At 33.4% G+C, this 12,416-nt stretch overlaps 2 protein-coding genes across 2 annotated transcripts; one reads left to right on the top strand and one right to left on the bottom strand.

Moving 5' to 3' along the window:
* Nucleotides 1–313: 313 nt before the first annotated feature.
* Nucleotides 314–2,391, bottom strand: LOC110692362 (protein FAR1-RELATED SEQUENCE 5-like). The gene is made up of 3 exons (XM_021869367.1): nucleotides 2,044–2,391; nucleotides 1,383–1,896; nucleotides 314–372 (listed from the first exon to the last, which is right to left on the bottom strand). Exons 1-3 carry the CDS (start codon nucleotides 2,389–2,391, stop codon nucleotides 314–316), a joined length of 921 nt encoding a protein of 306 aa, XP_021725059.1.
* Nucleotides 2,392–6,220: 3,829 nt separating this feature from the next.
* On the top strand, nucleotides 6,221–11,473 carry LOC110692363 (ras-related protein Rab-41-like). Its single transcript, XM_021869368.1, is given in 8 exon segments — nucleotides 6,221–6,413; nucleotides 8,033–8,162; nucleotides 8,563–8,587; nucleotides 9,825–9,895; nucleotides 10,116–10,126; nucleotides 10,129–10,203; nucleotides 10,465–10,576; nucleotides 11,189–11,473. Coding segments are annotated over 8 exon segments (660 nt in total). The 3' UTR covers nucleotides 11,232–11,473.
* The last annotated feature ends 943 nt before the right edge of the window (nucleotides 11,474–12,416 follow it).

Below are 12,416 nucleotides of genomic sequence, written 5' to 3' on the forward strand. Positions count from 1 at the left end.
TACTGATTGATTTACCCTGGAAGTCTTCAGATGATGATCATTTGCATTATGGTGTTGCAATGATGAGGCATATGGAAACATATATGGGTTTGCAAAAGTGGAATTCAGGTTTAAAGAAAAATAATGTAAGTCTTTCACATTTCATGCTTGTTGTTGCAACTTACAGGCTATGTTCCTCTCATATGAGTATTAAATGTGGCTATGTTCCTCTCATATAAGTATTATAAATGTGGCTATGATCTAAAAGTAGCTTTGAGCTCTATTGTGATTTTTTTATATGCATCCCAATAAGACATACCAATAGTATTGAATTTCAGGCAGCTATTGCCAGTATATCAGCACATAACAAAACTCCACTGCATGTACTCTCCACTGCACTTTTTATCCATTTTTGATTTTAATTGCAATTTAGGTTAAAATTTGTGAGCTGCTTGTTGATATTCATGCATGAAGCCATTACTTACCCTGAATTATTGCTTCATTTTTTTTCTTTGCAGGCCATAATCATTGAAAAACTTCGTTTGAAGTATACCTTCTCAATTATTTCAAGTGAAGTAAATATTGTTAAACCTGTTAAACAAGTTGTCCAAAAGAAAAAAAAGGCTGAGGAAGCAAGTGATATTGAAGAAAGCTAGGGGCAGCAATCTAAGAGCATTCACAGAGAGAATTGAAGACTGAAGTTGATCAATTGTTATGATGTTCTTAGGATTTGTATAGAACAATAGAAGTGTTAGTTTTATGATGTTTTTAATGGGACACATGTGACAAATGTTCTTATTAACTAAGTTGTTGGTCATTTGTTAAATTGCTAATTAACTATTTGCTCATTTGACAAATGAGCAACTAACTATTTGCTCATTTTTTAAATGAGCAAAAAATTAATTGTTCATTTGCAAAACAGAGTTAGTATATAATTGTTCATTTGCCAAATAACCAAATAAATATTTGCTCATTTGACAAATGAGCAACTAACTATTTGCTCATTTGCTAAATGAGCAAAGAAATGTTTCCTTATTTTTCAAATGAGTAACTAATTATTTGCTTATTTGAAAAATGAGCAAACTAATGCTTACTCATTTCACAAATGAGCAAAGAAATGGTTGTTGATTTAATGTATGATTAAAGAAATGTTTGCTCGTTTGACAAATGAGTAATTAACTATTTGCTCATTTCAACAAAATTAAAAACACAAAATGCTAAATCTTATATTTATATAAAAATATTAAATTTTATATTTGTATAAAAGTATCATTACACTTTGTTTGGACAATTTCTAATATCATGATGACTCAATTCACCACAACCTCTACATAATCTCTTCTTTTTCTGGTTTTGTTCTACAACCTTTTCTTTTTCTCCTTTCAGCCTTTTTGCACTTCTACCTTTTGTTTCAACATTTGGCACATCAATCTCAGCCCCTTTCTCTTTTGAAGTCTCTTCATTTGATACATGAACTCCAGTCCCCTTATTCTTTGAAATTTTTGGAGGTTTGACAATTATTTCAGTTGGCACATTAGCTCCAATTAATAGTTCAATGTCTTGTCCTTTGTTATTTGCACTTCCAGCTGTTGTTTCATTATTTCTTGCAATCCTATTAGCCTCCAAATCCTTTCTTATTCCTTGAAGATTTATCACAAGGTCTTGAATATCTTCATCATTGCCTTCTGCCAAACTTACACAAGTGTGTATCTCTGACCATAAATCATTTAACAATTTTTTCTTGTCAATTAAATTAGCACATTGCTCCAACAGGTTTCCACCCAAGTCAAAAATTGGTTTTTTCAGTGCCATAGTAGTCCGTCTGTGTAGCATATACTGCTCAGGAATGGTTTCAAACCTTTTTTCTTTCCAAACCCAAATCATATGTCTACATGGAATTCCTTGCCTATAAAATAGCTAGCAAGAACATGTGGTGTCATAGTTAGTTAGATTAAACACAACATCAAATGTTCTAATCCGATTTCCTTCACTTACTTTTGCAACATCCAATCCATTTTCTTTCTTCAATTCATAAACACCACAAGAAAAACAAGCAATTTCAACCTCATATTGAAATTCATAAAAGACAGAGTTAGTATATAAATGTGAGGCATGCTTTTCTATCCCCAGTGGTGTTTTGCACTCAAGATATTTGTGCTTTGAATCATTATCATTCTGACCTTGAGTATGTCTCTGGGCATCAATAGCAGCTTCATATCTCAAGTAAAACTCAACAAGTGACACATGAGGATTGATAAAGGAGCAGAAAAAGTTGTTTTCGCTTTCAGATCTTGATGTTGTACGCATTATTCCTCCAAGGAACACATCTCTGAAATACGCCGGAATCCACTTATCCCTTATCTTGTACGTATAACCTAACCACTCATGATCTTCCAAGTGGTATTCAACCATCACCTTGTTCCACCTTTCTTCAAACTCAACGGGTTCAATTTCAAGATGCCAAACGCAAGCACATATTTTTTTTTAGGAAACCAGTTTCTTCTTGCATGATTGATTTCTCCACCTTATCTGGTAACTTTTTCATTATGTGCCACATACAGAACCGATGTTCATTCTTCTTAAACACACTTTTAACAACTATTTTCATTGCTGGATCCTGATCCGTGATCATACAATTAGGTTCATTCACCCCCATTGCCTTGAGAAATGATCTGAACAACCACTCAAATGACACAATATCTTCCTTTTCTATGAAACCAGCGGCAAAAGTAATGCAGCTCTTATGATGGTCAACCCCTGTAAATGGAGTAAACACCATGTTGTACCTATTTACACATACAGATTAAATTTTAAATGACCAAATAATTCAATGCTCATTTGACAAATGATCAAATAATTTATTGCTCATTTGTCAAATGAGCAAATAACTCGATGCTCATTCATTTGTGAAATAAGCAAACAATTCTTTGCTCATTTGTCAAATGAGCAAATAATTCAGTGCTCATTTGTTAAATGAACATGCAATTCACTGCCCACATACAAACTCTTATTACAGAATATTAGACTTAAGGCGATATTCACTTTTCACATTGAAATTAGCAAACAATTTTATAACATAAAAATGAATTGTGATTGTTATGTATTACCTGTTGGTTTGGTATGTGATATCAAAGGATACCATATCACCAAATAGAGCATAACTCTTTTTACAAAGGGGGTCTGCCCACAATGCTCTACAAAGGCAATAATCTTCATCCATCTTAAAATCAAAGAAAAAGCGCTCCACATTAGCTTTTTGTTGGTAAAGTTATCCACAAACATTTGAGCATCACTTCCTTGAATGTATGCTTTTAAATCTCTATGAAATTTTTTGAAATCTTGCTTAGATGCACCAATGTTATCATAACCTCCAACAATTTCCTTCATCATTCGAAAAGTTGTAATGGGGCCAATATTCACCTATTTAAAGAACAAAACAGATTGTCCAATGAACAAATAATTCAATGCTCAACAATTTAATGCTCCTTTTTAAAATGAGGAAACAATTTAATGGTCATTTTTCAAATGAACAAACAATATAATGCTCAATTTTCAAATGAGCAAATAATTATTTGCTCATTAGTCATATGAGCAAACAGCTTTTATTAGAACATATAGATTATTCATGAAACATAACAGACTTTAAAAGTGTTACCTTAGAATTATTCACAATTATTTTTTTGTGCAATATGTTCATTTTCCTTTCTTCTTTTTGGAAGAGATTGCAACTAGGTGTATAAAGTGCATGCGTATGTCCCTCATGAAACTGTGACACTATGAATTTGTTGTCATCACAATGCTTTATGACAATATGTGTCTTACACCCAACACGGGTAACAAGTCTCTTCCTTTTGATTGAAGCTTTTTCTTCATTGCTTTCTCCTTCCTTGTTATTTAAATATTTTTCAACAGTAGCCTTTCTTTTCTCTTTGTATCCTTCCTTATTGCATAAAATATATTGTGATTTCAACTCTTTGCTTCCTCTTTGTCTTTTAGTTGTAGACTTTCTTGTGTTGAATCAAGCAGCAAATGCGTAACTTTTATAAAATTCAAGGCCTTCTTCAAGAGTATTAAACTTCATCCCTATAGCTGGTTTCAACTCATTGGGGCATATTGGAAGCCATTCTTTTGTTCCTCCGGGAGTGAGCAAAGGTGCTACTTTAGGAGAAACTACTATTGTAGGAGTAGTTGGCACATTTGTGATGGTACTAGAATGACTGCCAAGTTGTTCGTTGTTGCTCATCATTTCTGACATTAAATATAATAGAAATAACAAGTCATTAACAATTCCACAATATAGTAACAAGTGAATGTGCACCCCCTTAAACACACTTACACACAGACTCTCAATAATTAGAACTGAAATCAGATTCTTAAATAAGAATGTACGCGGCCAGAAGCAAACACACACACTTATACATACACTCTTACATTCACTCACACACACACACAACACACACACACACACACACACACAACAATTTCTGAAATCAGAACTGCAGGCAGAAAGATGAAGGGGCAGGGGGGATAGGTTTGTGCAGGGAAGTGGAAGAAGGGAGTGTGGTTGGTTGCAGGAAATAGACCAAGAATAAGGGGGTGCGGCTTGTGCACAGGAAAGCACACTAAGGAGCTCAATGCTCATTTTTTAAATAAGCAAACATTTCTTTGATCTTTTGTCAAATGAACAAATAATTAAATGCTCATTTGTCAAATGAGCAAATAACTCAATGCTTATTTGTGAAATTAGCAACTAAGTATTTGCTCATTTGACAAATGAGCAACTAATTATTTGCTCATTTGATAAATGAATAACTAAATATTTGCTCATTAGCTACAACTACCTCTTTCACTTTCACTGCTTCTGCAACTCATGTTAATGAGCTGAATGTCATTTCTCACCTTCTTCCTTACACCGTACAATCACCGCCACCACCAAACTCTTTCTCCTTCCTCCGCCCCTGTCCATGCACCTTACCACCACCACTATCACCACCACAACCTGTCTCACTCTCACTCCCCCGCCGCCGCCCCTGTCCCCTGCACCTTACCACCACCACCATTACCAACTTATTTAGCTCATTTGCTCATTTTTATATTTACTCATTTTTTTTTGGATTTTCTCATTTTAATTATGTTTGCTCATTATATTTTTTTTATATTATTACAAATATTTAAGTTTGCTCATTTTCAAATCATTTGCTCATTTTAAATTTGATTGCAAATTTTCAATCTCTATCAAATTAATCAAACCTAAATTATTGATTTAATTCAAAAAATTTCAAAGAAGTAAATTCAATCAAATTAATAATTGATGCAATTAAACATGCAATTCAATGAGAATAGAACAAACCTTAAAAATCAAAAATTATCATGCAATTAACATGCAATTCAATAACTAGCGATTGATGCAATTAAACATGTAATTCAATAAGAACAGAACAAACCTCAAAAGTCGAAAATTATCATGCAATTAACATGCAATTAACGAAAATAATTCGAACTGAACAATTTGAAATCCTCAAACACTAAGATTAACATGCAATTGAAAAACACTAACATGCAATTGAAAAATACTAACAATTTGAAATCCTCAAATTTGCGAGTTATATATTTTTTAAATTTTGATGCTAAGATCAGTCATTGGTAAAATTTTAATGAAAATCCAACATTCAAACCATGAAATTCGAAAATACTAACAAAAATTAAGAAAAATACATTCGGAAAACACTAACACTTTTGTTGATTATTTACCTGTATAATCTATGAAGCTTTTTTATTCTTGTTGCTGCTGAAATCTGATAAAAATCGAACGGAATAATGTTTGAAATTCTTGAATCTCACTTAAATTGAAGCTCGTAGTTCTTTGCTCTGCTTTTCCGAGTAGCAGCAGTTTATCCTTTGTTATGTTTGATATCAAAAGTTTGGATTTATTAGAGCCGTTGATATTGTTTGATCCTAAGGCTTAGATTTGTTCTCATATATTAGGAGTGTCCTCACATAAAGGGTGGTTCTCACCGGATCCCGACCATATATATATATATATATATACTTATGTATTTCTAAATTATGAATCCTATATTTTGGTCAACTGTTTTAGTTGCTTATGTAAGACTTCTGACATTTAGTAAAATGAAGAAAAACAAACTTATCTATTGTCTTGAGGAACAAGTATATATTGTATATTTATTCTTTGTAAGCAACTTAGTTTTGTCATATTTAAGTTTGCTTTTCGTTCTTGAAAATGAAGAGGAAATCAAATTCATCATCTTCTTATTCATTTGTTCCTAAAATCTGGATTCCTAATCCAGAAGAGAGTAAATTGCATAATGTGATTATCTTCATTAGTTATATAGCTGAGGTTTCACATGAAATGGTTTTATATTTACAATTGTTGAAAAATGATGTTGAAGAAGAGACAAAGATGAAGATTGATGGTGAATCTAGTTATATAAGAAGTGAAGCTACAAAGATGCCTTTTTCTAAAAATGAGGTCGTAGTAATTTAATCGGATGCAGAAGATTGTAATGAAGGTTATATTGGTGGGGATGTTGAATATGATGATGGCAATCTAGTTGAAGTTGTACCAGAATTAATTTTGTTTCCTAAATATAGAAACAATCAAGATATGTATGAAGGTGGTGCTTAATTTGCTACAGACATTACTGTTGTAGGCTATGTAGTTTGTGCTAGAATCTCTGTAGTTCATTTTGCTTATTGAATCTAGTGATTAAGTTGTCCTTAAATTCAGTCTGTTGCTAAGATGTAACTTCAGTTCTGCTTTGTATAATGAAAGGTTTTATGACCTATTTATATAGTTGGTCTTTGATTAAGAGTTTGTTTTTGTATAGTGTTTTAAAGACTTGTTTTGATTGGACAATGCATTATACATAAAGATTATTCAATTTCAGAATTAAAGATGCTTTGCAAAGTTGAAGCAGCAAAGTAAAGTAGAATGCTTTTTATATTTTATAAAGATTGATTTAGTACAAATAATTGCATCCAAATTATATATGGAATATGTTTTTCATAAGAACATGTATTATCTACGCTACATGTTCATTGAAAAGCATCAAAACATTTAGCCTAGGTTTACAGAAACTAATTACTTAGGCAGCTTAATCTGATCTATCTATAGATAAAGTGTTATGTACGAACACATATTAGCACTTGTGTTTCTTCACAACCTTTCAAAAGGCCTACAATCTATTAACATCAATGCTTTCTAGTAGGCTATTTAAAGTTTAAGTCTACAAAATAAGCAAAATGCAGCAACGACATATATTTCCCTTAATAGTCTCTAAACCTAGAGTGCTGTAGAATGAGTAAAATGCAGCATTTATATACTGCTATTCACTTAGTAGAAAAAATGAAATAGGCACCGCACAATCCGCACCGGTTTTTGAAAACCGGTGCGAAAAAAATAGGCGGGATTGGGAAATAGAGTTTTCACACTAGTTCTAACCAAACCGGTGCGAAAAGTTAGTTTTTCGCACCGGTTCTAACCAAACCGGTGCGAAAAGTTTGTTTTTCGCACCGGTTCAAACCGAATCGGTGCCAAAACTCTTTCTAAATAAAAAAAAATCTGGTCTCGTTCTTTCTCTTTCATTCCTCATCTACCTCTCTCTCTCATCTAGCCTCTCTCTCCTCAAAAACTCACCATCACCGAAAACTTAACCACCCAAGAAATCATTCATCAAAGCCAGCACCGTCGCTGAAACCCACCAGTCCACCACCATCGCCTCTCTCACCTTAAAAACCCACCATCGCCGAAACCTAAACCACCCAAAAAATCCCCCACCCCCACAAAACCCAACCCAGCACCTACGTAACACAAACCCACCCACAAAACTCAACGGCTCCATTGAAGCAGTCTCAAAGGTAGATCTTCTTTTTCTTTAATCATTGGCCTAATTTGATTAATAAATTGTCACTATATACTCAATTTAGGATTTTAGGCTTTTAGGGTTCTTCGAAAGTTCAAAGTCGGATAATTGTGGCCTTATGGGTTGATAATTGAGTCAATTTTGGTTGCTAAAATGCTAATTTGTTGCAGGGTTTGGTTTGTGGAGGCGTGGAGCGTACTCGAAATTCTCCATTGAAGCGGCTTCTGAATTCGGACTTTCCGAGCTTTCTCTCCTCAACTCCTCCATTGAAGGCTTTGAAGGCTTGAAGCAGTCTCTAAGGTTAGATTTTAAGTGTTATTGTGTATTTGTGTTAATAACTTAATCGGAAATCGTCTACCACCGTCTTCATGGTGATGAGCAATAATATCTTCTCCTTTACCCTATTTTTTTCATAATATTGTTGGTTGAATTGGTTTTATAATCTGAATATTATTATTGTTGATGATTTCATAATTTTGTTATTAAAGATTTTAATTTGTTGATTTTTGGGGGTTTTAGGGTTAAGGCTAAATTTTTGGGGGTTTTAGGGTTAGGGCTATATTTTTAGTCTTTCTCATTAGTGTGACTACGAGAAAGAGGATCTGAGCAAATTATCTAATAATCTTTTGTTCTTTCAGAAATATTATGTGAAGAGAAACAACTACTGTCCACAGTTTAAAATACTGAAGATTGAAACATGACTGTCTGACCTTACAACTTACAGGGTATGAATTGCTATCCTAGAAGCATTAATTTCTTTTAAATCTTGTCTACCTATCACTGGTCAAAGTTTTGATATTCAATTTTGCTGGAAATTTGTGATCTACTGCTATTAAGCTAAGGAAGTCCTTTATGGTTGCTGATTTTGTTGGAATTGATGTTAGTTTGTCTAATTGTTTTCAAATGATATGATTTTATGCCTAATTTTGCTGTTATTTTTATTTTATTTTTTTTTATTTTATTGAATTATGTATTTGTGCCTAACTTACCCTATTTCACGCTAGGATTACAAATTTTTCGAGAGAATTTTCATTAATTTAGGATACAATTGCAATTTTGTTACAATATGTACCAGGAATTATAGTTTGTCAAAGATTTGTCATTCCGCAATCAAGTGCATGGTTCTGTAATTTGTTGACTGATCATAGAATCAGAGGCATGACTCCAAGTAGGGGCTTTTAAAGGTGACAATGGGGTCATTTTGTTATGTTTTGGGTCTGGTGACTTTAGTTTCAGGTAGAATCAATCCCAACCTTAGTTTCTGGTAGGATAAATTTGGTACGAATCATCTAACTTTGGCTATGATTCAGATATCAGTCATCAAAGTTGAATTTTTTTTCTTCCTGTAATTATATACACTAGTAATTGGTAATTTGGTATATTGCACCATCCAGAAACTTGAAGTTTTAAAGTCAAATAAGGACGTCTTTGATAAAACCAAGATGCATGATACCGAGTTCTTTTTCTAAAAAAAATCTTCCGTGGGAGGCATGACCTGTACTAAACGATAGTTTGCACTTCATAGCCAACAATATAATTATAGATTGCCATGATTTTTCATGAATGATATCAATCACTGAGCCAAATTGTCATAGGAGATGAGTTCAACTTCCTGTAATAAAATTTGCAGTTCCTTTTCAAATTTGTATGCTTTACTTATATAGTATATTTTTCTCATCCTAGAGTTGGACCATTTAATATATATAGTGGAGATTTCTCAATATCTAACGGACAAGTTTAGAATTGGAAATTAGTGAGATCCTAATATCCTACAAGTATAAAGTAATACTCCAAAATAATTTTGGCCATCCAAACTTCAGGTTACATCATCATGAAATCATGTTGGTATAGCCGTATGGGCAACTCTTATTCTTTGGTATTGTTTATTGTGTATTTGATGTATATTGAAATCTAGGACATGTATTATTTTGATATATTTTAATAATGTCAACTCAATGGCAGGCCACTATTGGGATTGACTTCTTGTCGAAAACCATGTATCTTGAAGATCGAACAGTGCGCTTGCAGCTCAGGTATGATACCGTCAAATTTCTTTTCAGTTAATGTATATTCATGTTAAAGCAGTAACAAACAAATTTCTTAAGTGACCTGAACTCATTGCTTATAATAGCAGAAATCTCTAGATTTTCCATCTCATGACGATTTAATGATTTACCAATATAAATTGTTGTCTTGTAGACTTGATTTATATGATTCTATCCCATGTTCTGAACCTTTAACTGCTAATTCCAGGGATACTGCTGGACGGAAAGATTCGGGAGTTTTATTCCCAGTTACATCAGAGATTCTTCAGTTGCTGTTATCGTCTATGATGTTTCTAGTAAGTGCTTTGTATGCTAATGACTTCAACCTTGATCATTTTTACATGTTAATGCCTTAAGGACACATGAAAATTTACCTATGATATAATTTGTCTTGACTGAAGCTCTTATATTTCTATGTTTCCTTAATGCACAAGTACATGGGTGAAACCATGTACTAGTAATGTACAATTCCTGCTGATGCTTGCTTTTTCTTGAACCAATATTATTCTCTTTGGTTATTTGTTGATAATAAAACTGTAGCCAATTTCATCATGCAGATAGGCAATCCTTTCTCAGCACTACGAAGTGGATTGATGAAGTATGGACAGAACGTGGCAGTGATGTGATTATTGTCCTTGTTGGAAATAAAACTGATTTGGTTGCTAAAAGGTAAGGATTTTGTTCACTTTTGTGTATTCTCTTTGCTATGCTCTATGTTCTCTCTTTTATATGTTAATCCACCATTGATTAATTGAAAAATGTTATCACACAAAAGTTCTACTTGCCATCAGGCAGATACGAGAACCAGAATTCTATATTTTCCTGGGTTTCATGAATCATAGGATCTCTTTTTATCAATAACAAGATAAGGCCAGGGTCCAGTAAAGGGGTTATTTCTTATGTAGAATTTATTTATGACTAAATTAGCAAATATGCACAACTTAAAACCCGACCTTTTTTGTTCTTTCTTTAATTTCTCTTTATGTCTTCTTTCTTAATTTCTCTTTCCTCGATCACTTCTCCTCTCTCATCTACCTCTCTCATCTTGCTAGTTGGGCTACAAGCATCCCTCAGAATCAAGATCACTCCCTAGCTCAAATGAGGCAAAGACATGTAATTGGATAATTGCATAGCCTTGGTTAGTTGACTCAGATGAATGTCCTGTAAACATGTATGCTAAAAGATTACCATCTGACAGGTTGTTTAGAAAGTTTAAAGTCCAATTGTTTAAGTTTCCATATTTCGATTCTATTTGTATTACATCCCCTCCCGTGCTTGCAGGATCAAAAGAAAGCAGGAGCCAGAGCCCATATATGTTTCCTGATCTAGCACATCCACTGGCCTGTTCTGTCTACTGTGTTGGCGCATTTGCAAGTTTTACTTCATAGTTTGAATTACACCATCATTTTGATTATAAAAAAACTTTTTAAAAAAAATTTGTATGTTAGAATATGTACGAGTCATGAAATACCTGCACCATCTCCTTAGGGTCTTACATCGCAAAGAACTAGTCAGCATTCAACTGAAATCTCAAGTGTTTTTTTTTTTTTTTTTAGTTTTTAAAAATGTAATATTACAAGTTATTGAAGAAAATATATGTGTTTTATGTATATTATGATTATATATAAGTATTTGGTACAATTTAAGTGAAAAAAATGCAAAATTTTTTTTTTTTTATTTTTTTTGGGCATTTTTGGCATTGGTTTTGGAAAAGAACCGGTGCAAAAAGTTTTTTTTTTTTAAATTTTTTTGGGGACTTTTGGCACCGGCTCTAAGTCAAAACCGGTGCAAAAAGTGTGGTTTTTCGCACCAGTTCTCAACTAGAACCGGTGCGAAAAGTCTGATTTCGCACCAGTTTTGAACCGGTGCGAAATGTCTGGGGTTTTAGCACCCCCCAAATCAAGACCGATTCAAAACCGGTGCTAAATGGGGGTTTTGAACCGGTGCTGATTACGTGTTTTCGCCTAGTGATTTCTAAGCTGAATATATATTCTAGCAAAAGGGAATTCTCACCCAAGCTTGCAAGAGTTGCATTTCATATTTCATGGTGTGGAACTGGTGCTTTAGATTTGCCTATTACTTGTCTATGTTCTTTTTCTTCTGTTGTAGCATCAGGAGCTGGTATGGTGTTCTATTGTTCAGGAGAAGAGATCTTGTTTAACTTAGTGTTTGTTTCATTGAGCATCTGCTGCTGCTTTCTCTTCTGTGATGTTCGCATTTGTTTATGCATCGACCAATTAGGGAATGGTGTTTTGTTAGCGATTATGTCTTCGTGGTCATTGATATTTGTAATGGCAACTGATTCTAGTGACCATTTGAGTGTGTTGTTGGTAGTCAAGGCCAGTGTCGGTCCAACTTTGAAATGGAACAGTTTTGTATTGATCTTCATTTGTTCAATGGTAAAAGACATTAAGTCTTGCTGTGATAATATTAGTATTGCTGTGAGTATTTAGAATGAAATAGGGTATAATACCTTTTTGCGGTAAATGTATTTCTCATTTAATCTACA

This window comes from Chenopodium quinoa, unplaced genomic scaffold, assembly GCF_001683475.1.
Source record: "Chenopodium quinoa cultivar QQ74 unplaced genomic scaffold, ASM168347v1, whole genome shotgun sequence".
Lineage (NCBI taxonomy): Eukaryota > Viridiplantae > Streptophyta > Magnoliopsida > Caryophyllales > Amaranthaceae > Chenopodium > Chenopodium quinoa.